This window comes from Heterodontus francisci, chromosome 19, assembly GCF_036365525.1.
Source record: "Heterodontus francisci isolate sHetFra1 chromosome 19, sHetFra1.hap1, whole genome shotgun sequence".
Classification (NCBI taxonomy): Eukaryota; Metazoa; Chordata; class Chondrichthyes; order Heterodontiformes; family Heterodontidae; genus Heterodontus; species Heterodontus francisci.
The window spans coordinates 93,621,392-93,645,864 of NC_090389.1; the positions used below are offsets into that span (position 1 = coordinate 93,621,392).

At 47.1% G+C, this 24,473-nt stretch overlaps 1 protein-coding gene across 1 annotated transcript in view; it reads right to left on the minus strand.

Annotated features, from left to right (window-relative positions):
- Positions 1-628: 628 nt before the first annotated feature.
- The window catches only part of LOC137380314 (protein kinase C delta type-like), a 181,449-nt gene continuing 157,604 nt past the window's right edge, over positions 629-24,473 (minus strand). Inside the window, 5 exon segments of the mRNA XM_068052241.1 lie at positions 629-1,249; positions 1,398-1,526; positions 2,134-2,322; positions 2,730-2,868; positions 22,392-22,454. Coding sequence (XP_067908342.1) covers positions 1,094-1,249; positions 1,398-1,526; positions 2,134-2,322; positions 2,730-2,868; positions 22,392-22,454 — 676 coding nt within the window. The 3' untranslated portion in view covers positions 629-1,093.

Genomic DNA, 24,473 nt, shown 5'->3' on the forward strand with positions numbered 1-24,473 from the left:
AGTCAGGAGTGTGATGGAATACTCTCCACTTGCCTGGATGGGTGCAGCTCCAACAACACTCAAGAAGCTCGACACCATCCAGGACAAAGCAGCCCGCTTGATTGGCACCCCATCCACAAATATTCACTTCCTCCACCACCGATGCACAGTGGCAGCAGTGTGTACCATCTACAAGATGCACTGCAGCAACGTACCAAGGCTCCTCAGACAGCACCTTCCAAACCTGCAACCTCTACCAACCAGAAGGACAAGGGCAGCAAATACATGGGAACACCACCACCTGCAAGTTCCCCTCCAAGTCACACACCATCCTGACTTGGAACTATATCGCCGTTCCTTCACTGTCGCTGGGTCACAATCCTGGAACTCCCTTCCTAACAGCACTGTGGGTGTACCTACCCCACATGGACTGCAGCAGTTCAAGAAGGCAGCTCACCACCACCTTCTCAAGGGCAATTAGGGATGGGCAATAAATGCTGGCCTGGCCAGTGACACCCACATCCCATGAATGATTTTAAAAACTGTCATCTGACACTTATTTTAAAGAGAAACATTATTTGCTTTCACCAGTTTGTGTAGCATCGATGGAAGTCCCATTCGGTTAACGAAAGGAAACTAGAATTAAATGTTAACTTTAAATAATGTACATTTTAATCAGAGACACTGATATAAAGACAAAAAGATGAGTTTAAAAATACAGACACAAGTTTCTTGCTTCACTATTTCCAGGGTAGCTTTATACAAATCCAATGATCGATTGCATGTCACCTGGTAACCAATGACTGCAGAGGGGCCCAACACCATATCAGTTAGAGCCCAGGAACTGTATCCTCATTTATCACTTTACGCAGCAAAGAAACTGCATGTACAGGATTTACAGGTGAAGGGTCGTGTGCACAGATCACAGCCACATCAACACCACCAGGTCAAATTGGCAATGACAGATTAAACTAATTCCCATGATAACTAACAGACAGATTAGATGAAGGAGAAAACTAGCCCCACTCTCATCCTTCAGCTCAATTCAAATTTGAAGAAGTGTTGGAATGTGATTGGAAGGCTACAGCATGTTGAGAGACACCTGGTGTACGGACTAGTTCAGCATTCGCTCCATGTTTTGATTGATGAATGAGAATCCCAGGAATGCTGCCTGATCCATGGAGTCAATCAGATTCTTGTCGCCCTGAGACAGGCGAGGCTTCTCGCTCAGAAACTCTCGGTCAAAGTTGCTGTAATCACCAGCAGATTTCTGAAAATACACAAGAAATGAAACTGTGAATGAAACACAGGAGCTCCAGGAAAGAAAGAGAGAAAGAGAGAGGGAGGGAGCAGGCAATTGGGAAAGAGAGGGAGTGACAGAGAGAAGTGAGAGGGAGAGGCATATGGGAAAATCGCACCACTTTAGGTTTGAAAGGAGGATCAATTTCTTTCTTCTCCAATGCTGTCCAGTTCACTGTTTTGAAGAAGTTATGCAGTTTGATGTTTCCTGAAATCCCAAGTCTTTTTGCTGGATCTCTTTCAAAGAGCTGAAAATACAAAGCCCAGTACAGTAATGTAATAACTTGCATTTATATAGCATGTTAAACATAATAAACATCCCAAGGCATTTCACAGGAGCAATTATCAAACAAAATTTGACATCGAGCCACATAAGGAGATATTAGGTCAAATGACCAAAAGATGAGTCAAAGAGAGAGATAGAGAGGAGAGGTTTAGGGAGAGAATTCCAGGGCTTGGGGCCTCAGCAACTGAAGGCACGGCCGCCAATGGTGGAGCAATTAAAATCAGGGATGCTTAAGAGGTCAGAATTAGATCAGCACAGAGATCTCAGAGGTTACTTTATTTCCCCTCCCTGAAGGAGCAGAGACTGGGGAACAGCGATAGAGAGTCTGGCCACCTCAGGCAACATCACTTCACATCCATCCATGGAGATGGTGCACACAGTGAACACATCCCAATCCCACAGAATCTCCAGCACAAACTCTGGCAGCCAGCTGGGATCCTAACTCATTGATTCATGTCTGATAAGCTACGGTGTTCAGACCAGAATCAAGGCATCAGTTCTTTCAATAATAGAGTAATCACCATTCAGGGAATTGATAGAATGCTCCGGATACTAAAGCAGGTACGTACTTTTTCCAGGATGTCCTTGGATTCCTTGGTGATCCAGCGTGGATAATGCGGAGTGTCCACCCGGATTGACTCAAACAGCTCATCCTCATCATCACCGTGGAATGGGGACTGACCAATCAGCATCTCGTACAGCAGCACTCCAAACGACCACCAATCAACTGAGAATGTGTATTTCTGGCCCAGTAAAATCTGGCGGGAAAAGAAATATCAACAAATACAAAGAGCAAGCGAGTGGGACAGAGGTCCAGAAAGAGACAGACAGGGAGTCTGTGCATCAAAGAGAGCAGGAAAGGATGACAGAGACAAACAGACAGGGGGGGGGGGGGGGGGGGGGGAGGGAGGGGGTGAGAGAGAGAGATCAACTGTCACAAATAATCTGTTCCGAGGCATTCGCAATGTGAGATGCATCTGTCTGATTCACTGGATTGATGTCTGACAATATCAGTATCCTTGGCATGCCTGTGGGAATAGGATTGGTTTTGTAAATGAGCAGGAATTGCAGCCCAGATCCCAAGAGCAACATTGCCCCCTGTGCTCTCTGGGAAGCTGTGGGGTGAGTGCGCACTGCTGGGCTGATACTTAATGAAGGCACTGACCTCAGGTGCAATGTAATCTGGGGTCCCGCAGAATGTAGTGGCTTTGTTTTCTCCAAACACGTTCTCCTTGCACATTCCAAAGTCAGCTATTTTGATATGTCCATCCTTGTCTAACATCACATTGTCCAGCTTGAGATCCCTGCATGAAAACACCATGAATAGAGGGACACCATGTCAATACTATTGTCAAAACCCAGCGTGTAAATTAAACCCTGTCTTCACAAAAACTTGTTATGTGAAGTGTGAGGTTATTCACATTGGCAGTAAAACAGAAAGCAGGATATTTTTAAAAAGGCTGAAACTTGTAAATGTTGAAGTTCCACAGATGCTGCCAGACCTGCTGAGTGAATCCAGCATTTCTTGTTTTTGTTGTTGAAGTTCAGAGACTTGGGTGCACTCGTATAAGGAACACAAAGTTAGCCTGCAGGTACATCAAGCAATTTCAAAGGTAAATGACATGTTGGCCTTTATTGCAAGGGGATTGAAGTATAAGAATAAGGAAGTATTGCGTGCAGTTCTGGTCACCGCATTATAGGAAGGATGTCGAAGCTTTGGAAAGGGTGCAGAGGAGATTTACTAGGATGTTGCCTGGTATGGAAGGAAGGTCTTACGAGGAAAGGCTGAGGGACTTGGGGTTGTTTTCGTTAGAGAGAAGGAGGAGGAGAGGTGACTTAATAGAGACATACAAGATAATCAGAGGGTTAGATAGGGTGGATAGTGAGAGTCTTTTTCCTCGGATGAGGATGGCAAACACGAGGGGACATAGCTTTAAGTTGAGGGGTGAAAGATATAGGACAGATGTCAGAGGTAGTTTCTTTACGCAGAGAGTAGTAGGGGCGTGGAACGCCCTGCCTGCAACAGTAGTAGACTCGCCAACTTTAAGGGCATTTAAGTGGTCATTGGATAGACATATGGATGTAAATGGAATAGTGTAGGTCAGATGATCGGCGCAACATCGAGGGCCGAAGGGCCTGTACTGCGCTGTCATATTCTAATTCTAATTCTAAAAAGTCTTGCTACAATTGTACAGGGCTTTGATGAGACCACAGTTGGAGAGCTGTGTGCAGTTCCAGTCTCCAAATTTAAGAAAGGATATACAGAGGGTTGTCCCATGATGAGAGGATGAGTAAATTGGGTCTATACTCTCTGGAGTTTAGAAGAATGAGAGGTGATCTCATTGAAACATACAAGATTCTGAAAGGGCTGAATAGGGTACATAAGAACAGAAGAAATAGGAGCAGGAATAGGCCGTTCAGCCCTTCGAGCCTGCTCCACCATTCAATGAGATCACGGCTGATCTTCCACATCAACACCATTTTCCTGCACTAACCCCGTAAACCTTGATGTTTTTAATATGTAGAAATCTGTCAATCTCAGTCTTGAACATACTCAATGACTGAGCCGCCACAGCCCTCTGGGGCAGAGAATTCCCAAGATTCACCACCCTCTGAGTGAAGAAATTCCTCCTCATCTCAGTCCTAAATGGACTATTCTGAGACTGTGTCCCCTGATTCTAGACTCCCCAGCCAGGGTAAACATCCTTCCTGTATCAACCCTGTCGAGCCCTGTAAGAATTTTGTATGCTTCAATGAGATCACCTCTCATTCCTCTAAACTGCAGAGAATACAGGCCCAATCTCCACAATCTCTCCTCATAGGACAATCCCGCCATCTAGGAATTAGTCTGGTGAACCTTCATTGCATCCCCTCAATGGCAAGTATATCCTTCCTTAGATAAGGAGACCAAAACTGTACACAATACACCAGGTGTGGTCTCACTAAGGCTCTATACAACTGCAGTAAGACATCATTGCTTCTATACTCAAATCCTCTTGCAATAAAGGCCAACATACCATTTGCCTTCTTAATTACTTACTGCACCGGCATGTTAGCTTTCAGTGACTCATGAACAAGGACACCGAAGTCCCTTTGAAATTCAACACCTCCCAATCTCTCACCATTTAAGAAATAAATCAGTGGGATGAATTTTAATGTGACCGCCGCCGATTCAGGCAGTGGGTGAGGAAAATGACTCCGCGGGCCGCATGTCGCGGAACCGCCACAATCTTCCATGCAGAGGCTTATTTAAATAGCCAAGGCGAGCTGCCCTCCCCCCACCCGATCACGTGGAGGGGGCGGGCTGTTCATCCCTGGCAATGGCATCAGCTGCCTGTGCGCACCCCCCCAATAACAATTAAATTATTTGTTTCCCCCCTTGAAAACACTTGCCTTTACCATCTGACCTTTCCCCCCACAAACTTTAAACTCCATCCCCGACACCCATGACACTAATTTGACCCCATTCTCCACCGTCCCCCACCTGTGTGACATCTCGTTTCCCTGAACGGGGATCTGAAGGCACCGCCAGGCTGAAGATCGCGGCAGGACATCAGGAGATGACATGAGATCAATTAATTCACTTATTTTTATTTATTTAAATTGTGCTCCTATTGCCAAATGGTAGTGGGGCCGCCACGAGACCTCACCGCCACTGGTAATATCGGGCTGGGCCCTCCAGGCATCAGGGTGCCTGGCAGCCCTCTCCCAGAGGAATTTTCTGCCCCCCACCCACGAAACCCGACGTTGTGGGGAGGGGGTCGGTACAATCCAGCTCAGTATTTCTGTTTTTCCTACCAAAGTGGATAACCTCACATTTCTCCACATTGTATTTCATCTGCCAAATTTTTGCCCACTCACTTAGCCTCTCCAAATCCCCTTGAAGCGTCTTTGCATCCTCCTCACAACTCACACTTCCACCTAGTTTTGTGTCATCTGCAATCTTGGAAATATTACATTTAATCCCCACATCCAAATCATTGACATAGATTGTGAACAACTGGGGCACAAGCACTGATCCTTGCGTACCCCACTAGTGTTACCGAGGCGGGAGCAACACACTGTCAATTCAGTCCCGTCACTCCACAGGTCGCAGCATATTATTTAAAGTTTTCCCACTCAACTGGAAAACAGCCAAATTAAACACTCTAGTAACCCCAGAATAAAACAAAGCAAACAAGGTATATTTAGACAACAAATTAACTGTTAAAAAAATAAATCTTTAACAATATTAAGATAAACCTATGTCTAAAGACCTTATAACTTCTTATTTTAACCTAACTCCCCCATTCACACACACACACTCAAAAATCACAGTATAAATGGGTGGTTGATGGTCGGCGCAGACTCGTTGGGCCGAAGGGCCTGTTTCGGTGCTGTATCTCTTTATGACTCTAAACACGATTTACCCTTCATAAAACCATGCTGACTCTGATGGATTGGGTTTTGACTTTCTAAATGTCCTGTTATTACTTCCTTAATAATGGATTCTAACAATTTCCCAATGACAGATGTTAAACTAACTAGTCTATAGTTTCCTACTTTCTGCCTCCCTCCCTTTTTTGAATATTAGCTTTTTTCCAATCCACTGGAACCTTTCCCGCATCCAGGGAATTTTGGAATATTATAACCAATGGATCCACTATTTCCGCTACCATTTCCTTTAAGACCCAAGGATTTTCTTCCCATTTGGAAGAAAATGGGCTTATCAGTGATAGGCAACATGGTTTTGTGCAGGGAAGGTCATGTCTTACCAACTTAATAGAATTCTTTGAGGAAGTGACAAAGTTGATTGATGAGGGAAGGGCTGTAGATGTCGTATACATGGACCTCAGTAAGGCGTTTGATAAGGTTCCCCATGGTAGGCTGATGGAGAAAGTGAAGGCGCATGGGGTCCAAGGTGTACTAGCTAGATGGATAAAGAACTGGCTGGGCAACAGGAGACAGAGAGTAGCAGTGGAAGGGAGTTTCTCAAAATGGAGACGTGTGACCAGTGGTGTTCCACAGGGATCCGTGCTGGGACCACTGTTGTTTGTGATATACATAAATGATTTGGAGGAAAGTATAGGTGGTCTGATTAGCAAGTTTGCAGACGACACTAAAATTGGTGGAGTAGCAGATAGTGAAGGGGACTGTCAGAGAATACAGCAGAATATAGATAGATTGGAGAGTTGGGCAGAGAAATGGCAGATGGAGTTCAATCAGGGCAAATGTGAGGTGATGCATTTTGGAAGATCCAATTCAAGAGTGAACTATACAGTAAATGGAAAAGTCCTGGGGAAAATTGATGTACAGAGAGATTTGGGTGTTCAGGTCCATTGTTCCCTGAAGGTGGCAACGCAGGTCAATAGAGTGGTCAAGAAGGCATACGGCATGCTTTCCTTCATCGGACGGGGTATTGAGTACAAGGGTTGGCAGGTCATGTTACAGTTGTATAGGACTTTGGTTCGGCCACATTTGGAATACTGCGTGCAGTTCTGGTCGCCACACTACCAAAAGGATGTGGATGCTTTGGAGAGGGTGCAGAGGAGGTTCACCAGGATGTTGCCTGGTATGGAGGGCGCTAGCTATGAAGAGAGGTTGAGTAGATTAGGATTATTTTCATTAGAAAGACAGAGGTTGAGGGGGGACCTGATTGAGGTGTACAAAATCATGAGAGGTATAGACAGGGTGGATAGCAAGGAGCTTTTTCCCCAGAGTGGGGGATTCAATTACAAGGGGACACGAGTTCAAAGTGAAAGGGGAAAAGTTTAGGGGGGATATGCGTGGAAAGTTCTTTACGCAGAGGGTAGTGGGTGCCTGGAATGCGTTGCCAGTGGAGGTGGTAGACGCGGGCACGATAGCGTCTTTTAAGATGTATCTAGACAGATACATGAATGGGCAGGAAGTAAAGAGATACAGACCCTTAGAAAATAGGCGACAGGTTTAGATAGAGGATTTGGATCGGCGTAGGCTTGGAGGGCCGAAGGGCCTGTTCCTGTGCTGTAATTTTCTTTGTTCTTTGATATAGGCCATCAGGCCCTGGGGACTTGTCTGCCGTCAATCCCAATAATTTGCTCAGTACTTTTTCCGTAATGATGATGATTGTTCGAAGTTCCTCCCTTTCTATAATCTCTGCATTACCTGGTACTATTGGGATGGTACTAGTGTCATCCACTGTGAAAACTGAGGCAAAATACTGATTTAGTGCCTCCGCCATTGCTGTGTTCCCCTCTATTAACTCCCCAGTCTCATCCTCCAAGTCTTTGTGGGTTACATTCCTGATGAATGAGGTATTCGAATGTGAAAATAATCAAATGCTACTCGAAGTCTCCACGCAGATTAAATGAAATAGATAGGCATTCAAAACACTTCGGCTACAGAAGGCATCAAGACCACCGGCGAATTCCAGAAAATACTATCAGTCAAGAGAGATTCAATCCTGAAGCAAATACTTACTGGCTTAGAAGTAAAGAAAAGGAGTTTTGCTACCTTCAGCAATTCAAATGGCCTTTTAAAAAAAAAGGCTTTCTTTCTCCTCAGGCAACTAACTTGGTCTGCAGTCATAGTCATAGAGTTATACAGCACAGAAACAGGCCCTTTGGCCCATCGTGTCTGTGCCGGCCATCAAGCACCGAACTATTCTAGTCCAATTTCCAGCACTTGGCCCGTAGCCTTGTATGCTATGGCGTTTCAAGTGCTCATCTAAATACTTCTTAAATGTTGTGAGGGTTCCTGCCTCTACCACCTCTTCAGGCTGTGTGTTCCAGATTCCAACCACCCTCTGGGTGAAAATGTTATTCCTCAAATCCCCTCAAAACCTCCTGCCCATTACCGTGTTATGCTCCTCTTGCTCAATGTGGGAGCTCAGGGACACGGCTGATGTCCCTGACTCCTTCACGTGCAGGAAGTGTGTCCAGCTGCAGCTCTTGTTAGACCTCATGACAGCTCTCGAGCTGCGGATGGACTCACTTTGGAGCATGCGCGATGCTGAGGAGGTCGTGGATAGCACGTTTAGTGAATTGGTCACACCGCAGATTAGGATTGCTGAGGGAGAAAGGAAATGGGTGACCAAAAGGCAGAGAAAGAGCAGGAAGGCAGTGCAGGTATCCCCTGCGGTCATCTCCCTCCAAAACAGGTATACCGTTTTGGATACTGTTGAGGGAGATGGCTCACCAGGGGAAGGCAGCAGTAGCCAGGTTCATGGCACCGTGGCTGGCTCTGCTGTTCGGAAGGGCGGGAAAAAGAGTGGAAGGGCTATAGTCATAGGGGATTCGATTGTAAGGGGAGTAGATAGGCGGTTCTGTGGTCGAAAACGAGACTCCCGAATGGTATGTTGCCTCCCAGGTGCACGGGTCAGGGATGTCTCAGATCGGCTGCAGAACAATCTGAAGGGGGAGGGTGAACAGCCAGTTGTCGTTGTGCACATAGGCACCAATGATATAGGTAAAAAACGGGATGAGGTCCTACAAGCAGAATTTAAGGAGTTAGGAGCCAAGTTAAAAAGTAGGACCTCAGAGGTAGTAATCTCAGGATTGCTACCAGTGCCACGTGATAGTCAGAGTGGAAATGAAAGAATAGTCAGGATGAATGCGTGGCTTGAGAGATGGTGCAGGAGGGAGGGGTTCAGATTTTTGGGACATTGGGACCGGTTCTGGGGGAGGTGGGACTATTACAAATTGGACGGTCTACACGTGGGCCGGACTGGAACCAATGTCCTTGGGGGTGCTTTTGCTAACGCTGTTGGGGAGGGTTTAAACTAATGTGGCAGGGGGATGGGAACCAAATGAGGAGGTCAGTGGACAGTAAGGAGATAGTAACTAAAGCCTGTAAGGAACTAGATATTGAAGTCAGCGTGACTAAGGGAAAGAGTAGGCAGGGAGCAGATGATGAATGCAAAGGGACTGGTGGTCTGAGGTGCATTTGTTTTAATGCAAGAAGTGCAGTAGGTAAGGCAGATGAACTTAGGGCTTGGATTAGTACCTGGGAGTATGATGTTATTGCTATTACTGAGACTTGGTTGAGGGAAGGGCATGATTGGCAACTAAATATCCCAGGATATCGATGCTACAGGCGGGATAGAGAGGGAGGTAAAAGGGGTGGAGGAGTTGCATTACTGGTCAAAGAGGATATCACAGCTGTGCTGAAGGAGGGCACTATGGAGGACTCGAGCAGTGAGGCAATATGGGCAGAACTCAGAAATAGGAAGGGTGCGGTAACAATGTTGGGGCTGTACTACAGGCCTCCCAACAGCGAGCGTGAGATAGAGGTACAAATATGTAAACAGATTATGGAAAGATGTAGGAGCAACAGGGTGGTGGTGATAGGAGATTTTAATTTTCCCAACATTGACTGGGATTCACTTAGTGTTAGAGGTCTAGATGGAGCAGAATTTGTAAGGAGCATCCAGGAGGGTTTTCTAGAGCAGTATGTAAATAGTCCAACTCGGGAAGGGGCCATACTGGACCTGGTGTTGGGGAATGAGCCCAGCCAGGTGGTTGAAGTTTCAGTAGGGGACTACTTTGGGAATAGTGATCACAATTCCGTAAGTTTTAGAATACTCATGGACAAAGACGAGAGTGGTCCGAAAGGAAGAGTGCTAAATTGGGGGAAGGCCAACTATACCAAAATTCGGCAGGAGCTGGGGAATGTAGATTGGGAGCAGCTGTTTGAAGATAAATCCACATTTGATATGTGGGAGGCTTTTAAAGAGAGGTTGATTAGCGTGCAGGAGAGACATGTTCCTGTGAAAATGAGGGATAGAAATGGCAAGATTAGGGAAACATGGATGACAGGTGAAATTGTGAGACTAGCTAAGAGGAAAAAGGAAGCATACATAAGGTCCAGGAGGCTGAAGAAAGACGAAGCTTTGAAAGAATATCGGGAATGTAGGACCAATCTGAAACGAGGAATTAAGAGAGCTAAAAGGGGTCATGAAATATCTTTCGCAAACAGGGTTAAGGAAAATCCCAAAGACTTTTATTCATATATAAGGAGCAAGAGGGTAACTAGAGAAAGGATTGGCCCACTCAAGGACAAAGGAGGAAAGTTATGCGTGGAGTCAGAGAAAATGGGTGAGATTTTAAACGAGTACTTTGCATCTGTATTCACCGAGGAGAGGGACATGACGGATGTTGAGGTTAGGGACAGATGTTTGATTACTCTAGGTCAAGTCGGCATAAGGAGGGAGGAAGTGTTGGGTATTCTAAAAGGCATTGAGGTGGACAAGTCCCCAGGTCCGGATGGGATCTATCCCAGGTTACTGTGGGAAGCGAGAGAGGAAATAGCTGGGGCCTTAACAGATATCTTTGCAGCATCCTTAAACACGGGTGAGGTCCCGGAGGACTGGAGAATTGCTAATGTTGTCCCCTTGTTTAAGAAGGGTAGCAGGGAAAATCCAGGTAATTATAGACCGGTGAGCCTGACGTCAGTAGTAGGGAAGCTGCTGGAGAAGATAGAGGGATAGGATCTATTCCCATTTGGAAGAAAATGAGCTCATCAGTGATAGGCAACATGGTTTTGTGCAGGGAAGGTCATGTCTTACCAACTTAATAGAATTCTTTGCGGAAGTGACAAAGTTGATTGATGAGGGAAGGGCTGTAGATGTCATATACATGGACTTCAGTAAGGCGTTTGATAAGGTTCCCCATGGTAGGCTGATGGAGAAAGTGAAGTCGCATGGGGTCCAGGGTGTACTGGCTGGATGGATAAAGAACTGGCTGGGCAACAGGAGACAGAGAGTAGTAGTGGAAGGGAGTTTCTCAAAATGGAGACGTGTGACCAGTGGTGTTCCACAGGGATCCGTGCTGGAACCATTGTTGTTTGTGATATACATAAATGATTTGGAGGAAAGTATAGGTGGTCTGATTAGCAAGTTTTCAGACGACACTAAGATTGGTAGAGTAGCAGATAGTGAAGGGGACTGTCAGAAAATACAGCAGAATATAGATAGATTAGAGAGTTGGGCAGAGAAATGGCAGATGGAGTTCAATCAGGGCAAATGCGAGGTGATGCATTTTGGAAGATCCAATTCAAGAGTGAACTATGCAATAAATGGAAAAGTCCTGGGGAAAATTGATGTACAGAGAGATTTGGGTGTTCAGGTCCATTGTTCCCTGAAGGTGGCAACGCAGGTCAATAGAGTGGTCAAGAAGGCATACAGCATGCTTTCCTTCATCGGACGGGGTATTGAGTACAAGGGTTGGCAGGTCATGTTACAGTTGTATAAGACTTTGGTTCGGCCACATTTGGAATACTGCGTGCAGTTCTGGTCGCCACATTACCAAAAGGATGTAGATGCTTTGGAGAGGTTGAGCAGAGGAGGTTCACCAGGATGTTGCCTGGTATGGAGGGCGCTAGCTATGAAGAGAGGTTGAGTAGATTAGGATTATTTTCATTAGAAAGACGGAGGTTGAGGGGGGACCTGATTGAGGTGTACAAAATCATGAGAGGTATAGGCAGGGTGGATAGCAAGAAGCTTTTTCCCAGAGTGGGGGATTCAATTACTAGGGGTCACGAGTTCAAAGTGAGAGGGGAAAAGTTTAGGGGGGATATGCATGGAAAGTTCTTTACGCAGAGGGTGGTGGGTGCCTGGAACGCGTTGCCAGCGGAGGTGGTAGACGCGGGCACGATAGCGTCTTTTAAGATGTATCTAGACAGATACATGAATGGGCAGGAAGCAAAGAGATACAGACCCTTAGAAAATAGGCGACATGTTTAGATAGAGGATCTGGATCGGCGCAGGCTTGGAGGGCCGAAGGGCCTGTTCCTGTGCTGTAATTTTCTTTGTACCTTAAATCTATGCCCCCTGGTTATTGACCCCTTCGTTAAGGGAAAAAGTTTCTTCCTATCTAACCTATTAATGCCCCTCATAATCTTGTACACCTCAATCATGTCCCCCTCATCCTTCTCTGCTCCAAGGAAAACAACCCTAGCCTTTTCAGTCTCTCTTCATAGCTGAAATGCTCCAGTCCAGGCAACATCCTGGTGAATCTCCTCTGCACCCTGTCCAGTGCAATCACATCCTTCCTATAGTGTGGTGCCCAGAACTGTACACAGTACTCCAGCTGTGGCCTAACTAACGTTTTATACAGCTCCACCATAACCTCCCTGCTCTTATATTCTGAGCCTCGGCTAATAAAGGCAAATATCCCATATGCCTTCCTAACCACCTTATCTACCAGTGCTGCTGCATTGATCTATGGACAGGTACACCAAGGTCCCTCTGACCCTCTGTACTTCCTAGGGTCCTACCATCCATTGTATATTCCCTTGCCTTGTTAGTCCTCCCAAAATGCATCACCTCACACTTCTCAGGATTAAATTCCATTTGCCACTGCTCTGCCCATCTTACCAGCCCATCTATATCGTCCTGTAATCTAAGGCTTTCCTCCTCACTATTTACAACACCACCAATTTTCGTGTCATCTGCGAACTTACTTATCATACCTCCTATATTCATGTCTAAATCATTAATGTACACTACAAACAGCAAGGGTCCCAGCACCGATCCCTGCAGTACACCACTGGTCACAGGCTTCCACTCGCAAAAACAACCCTCGACCATTACCCTCTGTTTCCTGCCACTAAGCCAATTTTGGATCCAATTTGCCAAATTGCCCTGGATCCCATGGGCTCTTACCTTCTTAACCAATCTCCGATGTGGGACCTTATCAAAAGCCTTACTGAGGTCCATGTAGACTACATCAACTGTTTTACCCTCATCTACACACCTAGTCACCTCTTCGAAAAATTCAATCAAGTTAGTTAGATACGATCTCCCCATGACAAAGCCGTGCTGACTATCCCTGATTAATCCCTGCCTCTCCAAATGGAGATCAATCCTGTCCCTCAGAACTTTTTCCAATATTTTCCCAACCACTGATGTTAGACTCACCAGCCTGTAATTACCTGGTTTATCCCTGCTACCCTTCTTGAATAATGGTACCACATTCGCTGTCCTCCAGCCCTCTGGCACCTCTCCTGTGGCCAGAGAGGATTTGAAAATTTGTGTCAGAGCCCCTGCTATCACCTCACTTGCCTCACATAACAGCCTGGGATACATCTCATCTGGACCTGGGGATTTATCCACTTTTAAGCCCACTATTGCGTGCAGTTCTGGTCACTGCATTATAGGAAGGATGTGGAAGCTTTGGAAAGGGTGCAGAGGAGATTTACTAGGATGTTGCCTGGTATGGAAGGAAGGTCTTACGAGGAAAGGCTGAGGGACTTGGGGTTGTTTTCGTTAGAGAGGAGGAGGAGGAGAGGTGACTTAATAGAGACATACAAGATAATCAGAGGGTTAGATAGGGTGGATAGTGAGAGTCTTTTTCCTCGGATGATGATGGCAAACACGAGGGGACATAGCTTTAAGTTGAGGGGTGAAAGATATAGGACAGATGTCAGAGGTAGTTTCTTTACGCAGAGAGTAGTAGGGGCGTGGAACGCCCTGCCTGCAACAGTAGTAGACTCGCCAACTTTAAGGGCATTTAAGTGGTCATTGGATAGACATATGGATGAAAATGGAATAGTGTAGGTCAGATGGTCGGCGCAACATCGAGGGCCGAAGGGCCTGTACTGCGCTGTAATGTTCTAAAGCATCTCATACTTCTTCCCTCTCAATGTTAATATATTCAAGTATATCGCAATCCCTCTCCCTGATCTCTGCACCTACATCATCATTCTCCACAGTGAAAACAGATGAAAAGTAATCATTTAAAACCTCACCCATGTCCTCTGGCTCCACACACACAGATTGCCACTTTGGTCCCCAATGGGCCCTACTCTTTCCCTGGTTATCCTCTTGCCCTTCATATACTTATAAAACGCCTTAGGATTTTCCTTTATATTGACCGCCAATGTTTTTTCATGTCCCCTCTTCGCTCTCCTAATTACTTTTTTAAGTACCCCGCTACACTTTCTATACTCCTCTAGGGCCTCTGCTGTTTTCAGCGCTCCGAATCTGCCATAAGCCTCCTTTTTTTTTCTGATCCAATACTCTACATTCCTTGACATCCAGGGTTCCGTGGACTTGTTGGTCCTGCCCTTCACCTTAACGGGTACATGTTGGCTCTGAGCTCTCACTATTTCCTCTTTGAATGCCTGATGTAGACTTTCCTACCAGTAGCTGCTGCCAGTCCACTTTGGCCAGATCCTGTTTCATCAAATTGAAATTGGCCTTCCCCCAATTACGTAGAACATTCGAACATAGAACAGTACAGCACAGTGCAGGCCCTTCGGCCCACGATGTTGTGCCGAACCTTTAACCTACTCTAAGATCAAACTAACTACCTACCCTTCATTCTACTATCATCCATGTACCTATCCAAGAGTCGTTTAAATGCCCCTAATGTATCTGCTTCTACTACCACCGCTGGCAGTGCATTCCACGCACCCACCACTCTCTGTGTAAAGAACCTACCTCTGACATCTCCCCGAAACCTTCCTCCAATCACCTTAAAATTATGCCCCCTGGTGATAGCCCTTTCTACCCTGGGAAAAAGTCTCTGGCTATCCACTCTATCTATGCCTCTCATCATCTTGTACCCCTCTATCAAGTCACCTCTCATCCTTCTTCGCTCCAATGAGAAAAGCCCTAGCTCCCTCAATCTTTCTTCGTAGGACATGCCCTCCAGTCCAGGCAGCATCCTGGTAAATCTCCTCTGCACCCTCTCTAAAGCTTCCACATCCTTCCTATAATGAGGCGACCAGAACTGAACACAATATTCCAAGTGTGGTCGAACCAGGGCCTTATAGAGCTGCAGCATAACCTCGCGGCTCTTAAACTCAATCCCCCTGTTAATGAAAGCCAACACACCATACGCCTTCTTAACAACCCTATCAACTTGGGTGGCAGCTTTGAGGGATCTATGGACGTGGACCCCAAGATCCCTCTGTTCCTCCACACTATCAAGAATCCTGTCTTTAAGCCTGTATTCTGCATTCAAATTCGACCTTCCAAAATGAATCACTTCACACTTTTCCAGGTTGAACTCCATCTGCCACTTCTCAGCCCAGCTCTGCATCCTGTCAATGTCCCGTTGTAACCTCCAACAGCCTTCCACACTATCCACAACTCCAGCAACCTTCGTGTCATCGGCAAACCTGCTAACCCAACCTTCCACTTCCTCATCCAAGTCATTTATAAAAATCACAAAGAGTACCTTTATTTCTGGCAGTCTTTGTTCTTTTCCATAACTACCTTAAATCTTAGAGTTATGGTCACTATCCCCGAAATGATCCCCCACTGATACTTCTACCACTTGTCCAGCTTCATTCCCGAGGATTAGGTCCAGTACTGCCCCTTCTCTTGTAGGACTTTCTACGCACTGGCTCAAAAAGCTCTCCTGTATGCATTTTAAGAATTCCTCCCCCTTTAAGCCTTTTGCACTAAGACTATCCCAGTTGATATTAGGTAAGTTGAAATCCCCTACTATTATTACCCTATTATTTTTACACCTCTCTGAGATTTGCCTACATATCTGCTCCTCTACCTCTCCCTGACTGTTTGGAGGCCTGTAGTACACTTCCAGCCAAGTGATTGCCCCCTTTTTGTTTTTAAGTTCTACCCAAATGGCCTCATTTGAGGAACCTTCTAAGATATCATCCCTCCTTACTGCAGTAATTGACTCCTTGATCAACAGTGCAATACCACCTCCTCTTTTATCCGCTCATGCCTGAAGATTCTATACCCTGGAATATTGAGTTGCCAGTCCTGCCCCTCCCTCAGCCATGTCTCTGTGATAGCAATAATATCATAATCCCATGTGCTAATCAACGCCCTCAATTCATCTGCCTTACTAGTAAGACTCCTTGCATTGAAATAGATGCAATCCAACCTTGCATTTTTCACTTGTGCCTCAACAGGTCTATATTTGCTCTGCCTTCCAGACTGACTCTGTTTCTCTTCTATATTTGGCTGTGCCTCACCCCCTACTGTACCTCCACTCTGTATCCCATTCCCCTGCCAAATTAGTTTAAATCCTCCCCGACAACACTAGCAAACCTCCCAGCAAGGATGTTGGTCCCATTCTGGTTCAGGTGCAACCCGTCCAACTTGTACAGGTCCCACTTTTGCCAGAAACAGACCCAGTGATCCAGGAACCTAAAGCCCTCTCTCCTGCACCATCTCCCCAGCCACACATTCATCTGCTCTATCCTCCTATTCCTATACTCACTAGCACGCGGCACTGGGAGTAATCCAGAGATTACAACCTTTGAGGTCCTGCTTTTTAATCTGCTACCTCGCTCCCTAAATTCTTGTTGCAGGACCTCATCCCTCTTTCTACCTATGTCGTTGGTACCAATGTGTACCACAACCTCTAACTGCTCACCCTCCCCCTTCAGAATGTCCTGCAGCCGCTGTGTGACATCCTTGACCCTAGCACCAGGGAGGCAACATGCCATCCTGGAGCCTCGTTTGCAACCGCAGAAATGCCTTTCTGCATCCCTTACGAGAGAATCCCCTATCACTATAGCTCTTCTACCCCTTTTTTTCCCCCTGCTGTGCAGCAGAGCCCTCCGTGGTGCCACGAACTTGGCTGTTGCTGCTTTCCCCTGGGAGGTCATTCCCCCCCCCAACAGTATCCAAAGCAGCATATGGGGCGGCACAGTGGCGCAGTGGTTAGCACCGCAGCCTCACAGCTCCAGTGACCCGGGTTCAGTTCTGGGTGCTGCCTGTGCGTAGTTTGCAAGTTCTCCCATGACCGCGTGGGTTTCTGCCGGGTGCTCCGGTTTCCTCACACAGCCAAAGACTTGCAGGTTGATAGGCAAATTGGCCATTGTAAATTGCCCCTTGTGTAGGTAGGTGGTAGGAGAATGGTGGGGATGTGGTCGGAATATGGGATTAATGTAGGATTAGTATAAATGGGTGGTTGTTGGTCGGCACAGACTCGGTGGGCTGAAGGGCCTGTTTCAGTGCTGTATCTCTCCATGACTATATCTGTATGAGAGGGGGATGGCCACAGGGGACTCCTGCCTGCGCCTACTACTCCGTCTGGTGGTTACCCACCCTTTTACTGCCTTTGCAGCCATTACCTGCGGTGTGACCACCTCACTAAATGTGCTATCCACGACGTCCTCAGCTGCACCTGTCCGGATGCAGATGCTCCACAGTGAATCCACCTGCAGCTCCAGCTCCGTAATACGGGTAGTCAGTAGCTGCAGATGGATACACTTCCTGCACACATGGTCGTCACGGACACTGGAAGTGTCCCTGATTTCCCACATAGTGCAGGAGGAGCATATCACGGGGCTGAGCTCTCCTGCCAGGACGTACCCTTAGATTAATTAGTTACTCCCTTAATTAAAAAATACTAATTACACTAGGGGCCTTGTTCTATCCACTGCAATCTAAAGTCCTTAATAAGCTCCTGTAGCGCCTTGTAGAATTTCTGCTGAGAGAATAGACAGCTCTTCAGTAGCACGCCTCGCTGGAGTGTCTCTCAAAAACTGGTTTTAGCCGGTTTGAGTCAGTTTTACACAGTCAAATTGAAATATTATACTATGTGACCTCTCTCTCCTGCTGTGGCCTAGGGACAGGTGCAGCTGGCACCCTGTGCTCAGTCTTAAAGGCACACACTGTTTATAATCCATGGAGAAAATAAATACAAGTTCGTGACACTAGTCACAGCCTGCCAATCGAAAATGATTCCTACTTTTTTTTATTCATTCATGCAATGTGGGCTTTGTTGGCTAGGCCAGCATTTATTGACCATCCCTAATTGCCCTTGAGAGGTGGTGGTGAGCTGCCTTGAACCGCTGCAGTCCTTGGGGTGCAGGTACACCCACAGTGCTGTTAGGAAGGGAGTTCCAGGATTTTGACTCAGCGACAGTGAAGGAACGGTGATATAGTTCCAAGTCAGGATAGTGTGTGACTTGGAGAGGAACTTGCAGGTGGTGGTGTTCCCATGCATCAGCTGCCCTTGTCTGTTTTCTGTCCGTTCTCAGTCCATGCCAGTATATTCCCCTCAATCCCATGAGCTCTAATTTTGTTTACTAACCTCTTGCGTAGAACCTGATCAAAAGCTTTCTGAAAATCTAAATATACCACACCCACCAGTTCCCCCTCATCTAGTCTGCTAGTTACAGCCTCAAAAAACTCCAAAAAGCTTTGTTAAACATGATTTCCTTTTCATAAATCCATGCTGACTCTGCCCAATCCTAGCATTATTTTCTAAGTGTTCTGTTATCACATCCTTTATTATAGATTCTAGCATTTTCCCGACAATTGATGTTAGACTAACAGGTCAGTCGTTCCCTGCTTTCTCCCTCCCTCCTTTCTTAAATAATGGGGTTACAACTGCCACCCTCCAATTGCAGGAACCATTCCAGAGTCTTTAGAATTTTAAGAGATGATCACCAATGCATTTACTCTCTCTACAGTAGAGGCCTGCTTTAGGCGCGGGAAAATGAACCTGACCCGAACCACAGCGGACCCAAGCCCGACCCGGCCCGCGACCCTCCGATTTTGCCTCGAGCCCGACCCGACCATCCGTTTATTTACCTTACGACATTGAACCTGCAACAAGCTGCAGCACATGCGCGAGACGTCATAGTGATGTCACTCGCTCACTGCACAGACTCAGTTTCCTCCCGCACTCCCAGCTCAGGTAAGTTTTTTTTATTTTTAATACTTACGAGCAGAGCACTTACCGTGTGTGTCCGGCCCGACCCGACCCGATTCGATTCGATCTGGACTCGGTCCAACCCGACCTGACCCGAGCCGAGCCCGAAAGCCAGCCCCGGAAGATGGGGCCGACACGTCGTCTGGTCCCATCGGGTTCGGGTCGGGGAGCAGGCCTCTACTGCACAGCCACCTCTTTCAACACTCTGGGATGGAGATCATCAGGTCCAGAGGATTTATCTACTTTAAGCCCCATTAATTTCTCTAGTACAGACAATGTCCCAGACACTGCCATCACCATCCCCAGGTATGTCCTGTCTCACCGGCAGGATAGACCCACCAGAGGTGGTGGCACAGTGGTATACAGCAGGGAGAGAGTTGTCCTGGAAGTCCTCAATATCGACTATGGACTGCATGAAGTCTCATGGCATCAGATCAAACATCGACAAGGAAACCTCCTGCTGATTACCACCTACCGCCCTCCCTCAGCTGATGAGTCAGTACTCCTCCATGCTGAACAGCACTTGGAGGAAGCACTGAGGGTGGCGAGGGCACAAAATGTACTCTGGGTGGGGGACTTCAATGCCCATCACCAAGAGTGGCTCAGTAGCACCACTACTGACTGAGCTGGCCAAGTCCTAAAGGACATATCTGCTAGACTGGGTATGTGGCAGGTGGTGAGGGAACCAACAAGAGGGGAAAACATACCTGACCTCGTCCTCACCAATCTGCCTGCTGCAGATGCATCTGTCCATGACAGTATTGGTAGGAGTGACCACCGCACAGTCCTTGTGGAGACGAAGTCCCGCCTTCACATTGAGAATACCTTCCATCGTGTTGTGTGGCACTATCACCGTGCTAAATGGGATAGATTTTGAACAGATCTAGCAATGCAAAACAGGGCATCCATGAGGCGCTGTGGGCCATCAGCAGCAGCGGAATTATACTCAACCACAATCTGTAACCGCATGGCCCGGCATATCCCCCACTCTACCATTACCATCAAGCCAGTAGACCAATCCTGGTTCAATGAAGAGTGCAGGAGGGCATGCCAGGAGCAGCACCAGGCGTACCTCAAAATGAGGTGTCAACCTGCTGAAGCTACAACCCAGGACTACTTGCATGCCAAACTGCGCAAGCAGCATGCGATAGACAGAGCTAAGCGATCCCATAACCAACGGATCAGATCTAAGCTCTGCAGTCCTGCCACATCCAGCCGTGAATGGTGGTGGACAATTAAACAACTAACTGGAGGAGATGGCTCCACAGATATCCCCATCCTCAATGATGGGGGAGCCCAGCACATCAGTGCGAAAGATAAGGCTGAAGCATTTGCAACAATCTTCAGCCGGAAGTGCTGAGTTGATGATCCATCTCAGCCTCCTCCTGAAGACCCCAGCATCACAGATGCCAGACCTCAGCCAATTCGATTCACTCCGCGTGATATCAAGAAACGACTGAAGGCACTGGATACTGCAAAAGCTATGGGCCCTGACAATATTCCGGCAATAGTACTGAAGACCTGTGCTGCAGGCCCCTGGTTGGGCCTGGGACACTACCCTGAGGAACTCCTGCAGTGATTTCCTGGAGCTCAGATGATTGACCTCCAACAACCACAACCATCTTTCTTTGTGCTCGGTATGACTCCAACCAGCGGAGAGTTTTCCCCCTGATTCCCATTGACCTCAGTTTTGCTAGGGCTCCTTGATGCCATACTCGGTCAAATGCTGCCTTGATGTCAAGGGCAGTCACTCTCACCTCACCTCTTGAGTTCAGCTCTTTTGTCCATGTTTGAACCAAGGCTGTAATGAGGTCAGGAGCTGAGTGGCCCTGGTGGAACCCTAACTGAGCGTCACTGAGCAGGTTATTGCTAAGCAAGTGCCACTTGATGGCACTGTTGATGACACCTTCCATCACTTTACTGATGATTGAGAGTAGACTGATGGGGTGGTAATTGGCCGGGTTGGACTTGTCCTGTTTTTTGTATACAGGACATACCTGAGCAATTTTCCACATTGCAGTGTAGATGCCAGTGTTGTAGCTGTACTGGAACAGCTTGGCTAGGGGTCAATATCCTTGAAGAAAGGATATATTGGCATGGGACGCAGTTCAAAAGAGATTCACTAGGCTGATTCCTGGGATGAAGGGGTTGACTTATCAAGAACGGCTAAACAGGTTCGGCCTTTATTCATTAGAGTTTAGAAGAATGAGGGGTGATCTTATTGAAACGTACAAGATTCTGAGGGGGCTTGACAGGGTAGATGTTGAGATGTTGTTTACACTAGTGGGGGAATCTTGAACTAGGGGACATGGTTACAGAATAAGGGGACACTCATTTAAAACTGAGATGCGAAGGAATTTCTTCTCTGAGGGTAGTGAATGTCTGGAATTCTCTACACCAAAGAGTTGTGGAGGCTAGATCACAAAGTATTTAAAGAGGAGGTAGATAGATTTTTGAAATATCGGGGAGTTGAGGGCTATGAGCAGCTGGCATGAAAGAGGAGTTGAGATTTGGGGCAGATCAGCCATGATCTTATTGAATGGCGGGACAGGCTTGAGGGGCCAAATGGCCTACTCCTGCTCCTAGTTCTTATGTTCTTAGATGTCCTAGATCCCAATAAAACCATTACTCTCTCTCACCCTGGCCATTCCCCCTCGTACTGCCCTCATTTCAGTTCCTTTAAGTCCAAGGGATGCAGACTTGAATGCTGGACAACTGGTGGACCCATTCTTTGCCTGATTTGGCTGGACCATATAAAACACTATCGGGTCCTGCTCTTTGCTAATACTGCTGACTATTCCAGGATCATCTTAGAATGCAAAGATAACCCTCGGCGTCTTTCCTCTCCTGCAAACCGTCGCCTTAAAACCTTCTCTTCTTCACCCTCACCTCCAATAATAAGTGTGAAGAACTCATGAACATCTCTGTCACTAAGATCGAGACCAGCCGATCAGCTGCTTCTGCCGCATTCCTCCCTTCCACAAACTCACCCGGCCAAACTTCCTATAATGGTCGCCACTGCACTAGTCCTGAACACGCATCGTTGTCCAGTTTCTTTCCTATCTCTCCTCAAGCTCTCTGAGTGCCTCTTGTCCATGAGACTCACTTCCTGGCCCTCGAACCTATTCCCAATAAAGCAGATAACGTTCCCACCAACTCTGCCCAAATGTGAGCGAGCCAGTGTGCAGTACCCCTGGAACTCCCTGAACAACTGCAGCACTCACCTGTAAATGATCCCCTTCGAGTGTAGGAACTGCAAACCACAGATTATCTCCGCTCCATAAAACCTACATCAGAAACAAAACATTTCGTTACACAGGCCATTCCATCAAACCATTTACACATGTGCTGCAGGTCCCACTCACCATTTACATAAGTAGTGAAAGGGAAGGTATGCCTCAGCAGTTGCTCTCTCAACTGAGTAAAAAGATTGTGGGATCAAACATAATTCTTAAGCACAAAATCCAGCTGACATTCCAGTGGAGTCCAGGGGGAGGTTGCCACTTTTTTTGAAAACTCATTTCCTGAGATGTGAATGTCGCTGGCTATACCAGCATTTATTGCCCATCCCTCATTGCCCTTGAGAAGGTGGTGGTGAGCTGCCTTCTTGAACCACTGCAGTCCATGTGGGGTAGGTATACCCACAGTGCCGCTCGGAAGGGAGTTCCAGGATTTTGACCCAGCGACAGTGAATGAACAGTGATATAGTTCCAAGTCAGGATGGTGTGTGACTTGGAGGGGAACTTGCAGGTGGTGGTGTTCCCATGTATTTGCTGCCCTTAGCCTTCCAGGTGGTAGAGGTCGCGGGTTTGGAAGCTGCTGTCAAAGGAGTCTTGGAGAGTTGATGTAGTGCATCTTGTAGATAGTACACACTGCAGCCACTGTGCGTCAGTGGAGGAGGGAGTGAATGTTGAAGGTGGTGGATGGGTTGCTGATCAAGCAGGCTGCTTTGTTCTGGATGGTGTTGAGCTTCTCGAGAGTGCTGTTGGAGCTGCACCCATCCAGGCAAGTGGAGAGTATTCCATCACACTCCTGACTTGTGCCTTGTAGATAGTGGACAGGCTTTGGGGAGTTACTCACCGGAGAATTCCCAGCCTCTGACCTGCTCTTGTAACCACAGTATTTATGTGGCTGGTCCAGGTAAATTTCTGGTCAAAGGTGACCCCCAGGATATTGATAGTGGGGGATTCAGCAATGGTAATGCCATTAAATGTCAAGGGGAGATGGTTAGATTCTCTCTTGTTTGAGATGGTCATTGATTGGCATCCATGTGGCATGAATGTTACTTTTCACTTATCAGCTCAAGCCTGTTGTCCAGGTCTTGCTGCATATGGACACGAGCTGCTTCAGTATCTGAGGAGATGCGAATGGTACTGAACATTGTGCAATCAACAGTGAACATCCCGACTTCTGACCTTATGATGGAGGGAAGGTGATTGGGCCTAGGACACTACCCTGAGAAACTGCTGCAAAAATGCCCTGGGGCTGAGAAGATTGACCTCCAACAACCCCAATATCTTCCTTTGTGCTAGGTATGACTCCAACCAGCAGAGTTTTCCCCGATTCACATGGACTCCAGTTTGGCTAGGGCTCCTTGTTGCCAGACTCGGTCAAATGCTGCCTTGATATCAAGGGAAATCATTCTCATTGAGTACAGCTCTTTTATTTGGACCAAGGCTGTAATGAGGTCAGGAGCTGAGTGGCCCTGGAGGAACCCGAACTGAGCATCAGTGATCAGGTTATTGCTGAGTAAGTGACGCCTGATAGCGCTGTTGACAACACCTTCCATCACTTTACTGATGATTGAGAGTAGACTGATGGGCAGTAATTGGCCGGGTTGGACTTGTCCTGCTTTTTGTGTACAGGACACACCTGGGCAATTTTCCACATTGCCGGGTAGATGCCAGTGTTGTAGCTGTACTGGAACAGCTTGGCTAGGGGCGCGGCAAGTTCTGGAGCACAGGTCTTCAGTACTATTGCCGGAATATTGTCAGGGCCCATAGCTTTTGCAGTATCCAGTGCCTTCAGTCGTTTCTTGATATCATGTGGAGTGAATTGGATTGGCTGGAGACTGGCATCTGTGATGCTGGGGACCTCAGGAGGAGGCTAAGATGGATCATCCACTCGGCACTTCTGGCTGAAGATTGTTGCAAATGCTTCAGCCTTATCTTTCGCATTGATGTGCGGGGCTCCCCCATCATTGAGGATGGGGATACTTGTGGAGCCACCTCCTCCAGTTAGTTGTTTAATTGTCCACCACCATTCACGACTGGATGTGATAGGACTGCAGAGCTTAGATCTGATCC